This window comes from Buceros rhinoceros, unplaced genomic scaffold, assembly GCF_000710305.1.
Source record: "Buceros rhinoceros silvestris isolate BGI_N320 unplaced genomic scaffold, ASM71030v1 scaffold18283, whole genome shotgun sequence".
Taxonomy (NCBI): Eukaryota; Metazoa; Chordata; class Aves; order Bucerotiformes; family Bucerotidae; genus Buceros; species Buceros rhinoceros.
The window spans coordinates 3,836-7,416 of NW_010403219.1; the positions used below are offsets into that span (position 1 = coordinate 3,836).

Here is a 3,581-nt window from a genome sequence, read left to right on the forward strand (position 1 = left end):
ACCATGAGTCATGTTTGAGCATTTCCGAATTTTGCTGAGGTTGATAGAACTAGTTTATGTTTGTTACCTGTTGGTATCACACCGAGTTTGCATATTTAGAATAAATGCTTTTAGTAGAATTACTCCAGGTATATGAGGAATTTAGCTGATTTGGATGTATGCTAGAAAGGGAGATTAAAATAAGAATGTCTTGGGATGATGATCCTGTGAATGTTCCTTCCTGGGTACTGCCTGCGTTGCTATGTGTTGCCTAAAGCTTTTTGAAGTCCTGCTATTATAATTCTTGTGTTTTATGCATGTATCCCCATGAAGGTTATGTGCTCTTAGCGAAAGGGACTTCAATCTCTAAAATAATTGTATCAAATAAAGATTACTTTTTTTCTCAAAAGCAAGCATAGAATAGCATTTTGATTACTTTTGAAGAAAAGTTTTAACTGATGAACAGAGCCCAGTAAAATGACAGAGGAAAGTATTTATTGTATGCCTTGACTTTCTTTGTTGTTGTTGTTGCAGGTATTAAATAAAATATGCTGTTGTCAATAGGAATGCTGATGTTGTCTGCCACTCAGATATACACTATTTTGACTGTTCAGTTATTTGCTTTCCTGAACCTTTTACCTGTGGAGGCAGATATTTTAGCGGTAAGTATAAGAATATTTTTCTGTGTAGATGAAATCTGTAGAAGATAGATTCTGCTTTTAAACTATTCTATTAATGAATCCATTAGTACAAGAAATGTTAGAGTGGGTAGCTTGGAGTGAAGTTGCCTTAATAGTTTAGTTCAATATAAAAATAAATGGTGCATTTTCAAATGAGCTCACAGATGATGTGTGCTCAGATACCATGTCAGTAGCAGCACTTAATTTCCTAAGTCATTTAAAAAGTTCCAATCTAACCAGATATCCTATAGCATGTTATTACCCTGTTAAAAGAATGCCATGGTGAGGTGGTTTAGACAGCAATTTTAAGTTCTGGTGATAGATAACATTTTGTAGGGTAACTGTGTATGAATAAAGTAAAATTATCTTCTATGGCTAGTATAATTTATGTGCGTGCTAGAGGCCTTGTCAGTAAAGTTTTTCTATATGTTACACCTAGATATCCATCTGTCTAGATAAAATAGCTGATAATCTTTCCTATCATGAAGAATAATATTTTTGGGGTGTGTGGGATTTTAAATCAGGCTAATAAGCAGTGTAATGAAACAGGGTCAGTGATAAAAGCTGTTGTAGGGCTATTTATTACCAATTTTATATATTATGTAGTTTTATTGGGAAAGCTATATGTGTCTTTGTAGGATAGAGCTTAAGCCACTGAAATAAGTAAACCTAAGTCCTGTAGTCTCTGTAGTCCCTGCTAGTTACAGTGAAGTCCAGGAGAGTTGCTGCTATCAATGAATTTAGGAGAACAGAGTGAAAAACCCTTGAAGCTAAATGTTAAAATAAAAAGACTTGCAAATTCGTGGTAGTGTGAGATTGATGAATACTGATATGTCTCTCAAAATTTTTATCTATGAAAAATAAGAACAAAAACAACCTAAAGCAATTATCTGTCTGCATTCATTGAATCTTTATTATGGAACTGACATAACCGTTCTATTGTGAAATCTTAAACTGGTTTTCTACTGTAAACCAGATTCCCCTCCCTCCTTTCCTCTCTCAGTAAGTCTGCGCTGCTTCTTTTAATAAAAACCCTAGTTTTCATTTTTGCTGCTTCCTCCCTTAGGACAGATGCTGAAAAAATCAAAGCAAAACCCCACGGTAACCTCAAAAAAAAAAAAAAAAAAAAAAAAAAAAGAAGAGGCATTTTGAAAGTTTAGTTTAATTTCTCCTATTTAAGTCTCCATATGCGGTGTTCTAAAATAATTCCATCTGAAAATGAAGTGTCTTTTTTTCTTGGGTGTTTGGAAGTGTTTGAAATCTATTCTGAGCATATCTCTGGAGTCAGAAATAAAGAGATGTACTAGACACTTAATAATACTTTGATGTGAGACAGAGCCAGTGAAACGCTTGAGAGATACTCAGAAGAGGGAATGTTTGCACACGGTGTCACAGGGAATCGAAGACAATACAGCTCATAATCTTGAGGAATTTCATGGTTTAATGATTGCCCATTTGGGGACCAAAATTCCAGCTGAAGCTTTGGGTTTGCCCATGAAAGAAACTCTTCTTTTCCCTACTGATTTAGGTGTATGTTCTATGCTTCTGTGTTCTCGTGCAGTTGCAGCCTCAAATGAAGGGTTGTGTTTGGATAAAGTACTGTTATGTAGCAGGATTGGTTATTTTTTTAAATAAGAGATAAAAATAAATAGGTTTGTCTCCGACTCCTTGACTCCGTTTGTGACTCTCCACACCCACAAACCTGCAGCTCTACAGTTTTTTGCTTTTTAGGGTTCTTTGTAGTTTATCTGCTGCAAATATGATGCTCTTTGAATTGCATACAGTAGGAAGAAAGATGTAGTGTACAGATGATTTAACAAATGGTCTACTACTTTCGTTTTTTGACAGCTAGGTAAGAAAAGAATGAAGTTGCTGTGTGAGTGGAGGAAGTAATTTTGGGATTTCATTGACACGATCACAGGAGGCCTATGTCTGAAAAACATACGTTTCAGTCTGAAAAACATAGTGTTGTTTATTTCTGTTTAGACTTGTTACCTATTTCTCTCTTGTTGCAAACCTGAATTTTCTGTAAAATTTATTTCTCTTAGTATAACCTTGAAAATGGAACACAGACCTTCGATGATCTACCTGCTAGATTTGGCTACAGACTGCCAGCAGAAGGCTTGAAGGTAAAAAAAAATTATATGTATCTAAGTCCTGAATCCATACTGGAGACGCTTACCTCCTGAAGACTTCTGTAAGCTTAAAGAATCATTTCTACACCTATGGAGATCATGAATAGTCCATGAGGGCAGAGAGCAGCTTTTCTGTTTATGTCTGTAGCCTGTGTTGCCCCAAAATCTGGCTCGACAGCATCATTGTTGCAGTGCTTGTGAGTAAATAATATGCAGAGAATGCAGCTGATGTGAAAGTCCAGGGTTGGAACACCCCTTGATTGCATGGCGTGCCTTTAATTCCAAAGAGGAATAAATTGCTGTAAGAATTCGTCTGCAAATGGAAACCCAAGAAGACCAAGTTTTCATGGCTGGTGGGTTTCATCATGGGGAGGAGTGCCACTAGAGCTGTATAGTTGTTTAATGACTATACTGAGAAACAGAGGGCGATTAAGCGATTTGCCCCAGTAGTGAGCCAATTTAATACATCAAAAATAGACGTAAGGAGCTTTGATTCTAACCTTTTAACTCTTGGACACCTCCGTGTCGTAGCTAAGGTAGGTGTTGTCACCTATGTAGAAATAACGAGTTTTAGTCCTGAGCATTGTGCTAGAATTTTTTTCTTTGTTTGCATTAAGATGTTAAATATTTCTTAAAGTTGTGATATTGGTTGCACTAGGATGAAGATGGTATACTTTCCCAATGCTTATGAGTAAGATCTAGCAATATGTAACTTGCAAAACATAAATGTAGGTGTGGGGGTTTTGTGGTGGTGTGTTGTGTGGTTTTTTGGGGGGGGGGGGGCTGG

At 36.4% G+C, this 3,581-nt stretch overlaps 1 protein-coding gene across 1 annotated transcript in view; it reads left to right on the forward strand.

The window, feature by feature from the left end:
• The first annotated feature begins 508 nt into the window (after nucleotides 1-508).
• Nucleotides 509-3,581, forward strand: part of RNF13 (ring finger protein 13) — an 18,934-nt gene continuing 15,861 nt past the window's right edge. The window contains exons 1-2 of the mRNA XM_010132932.1: nucleotides 509-641; nucleotides 2,708-2,788. Coding sequence (XP_010131234.1) covers nucleotides 528-641; nucleotides 2,708-2,788 — 195 coding nt within the window. The 5' untranslated portion in view covers nucleotides 509-527. The remainder of the gene's footprint in view (nucleotides 642-2,707; nucleotides 2,789-3,581) is intronic.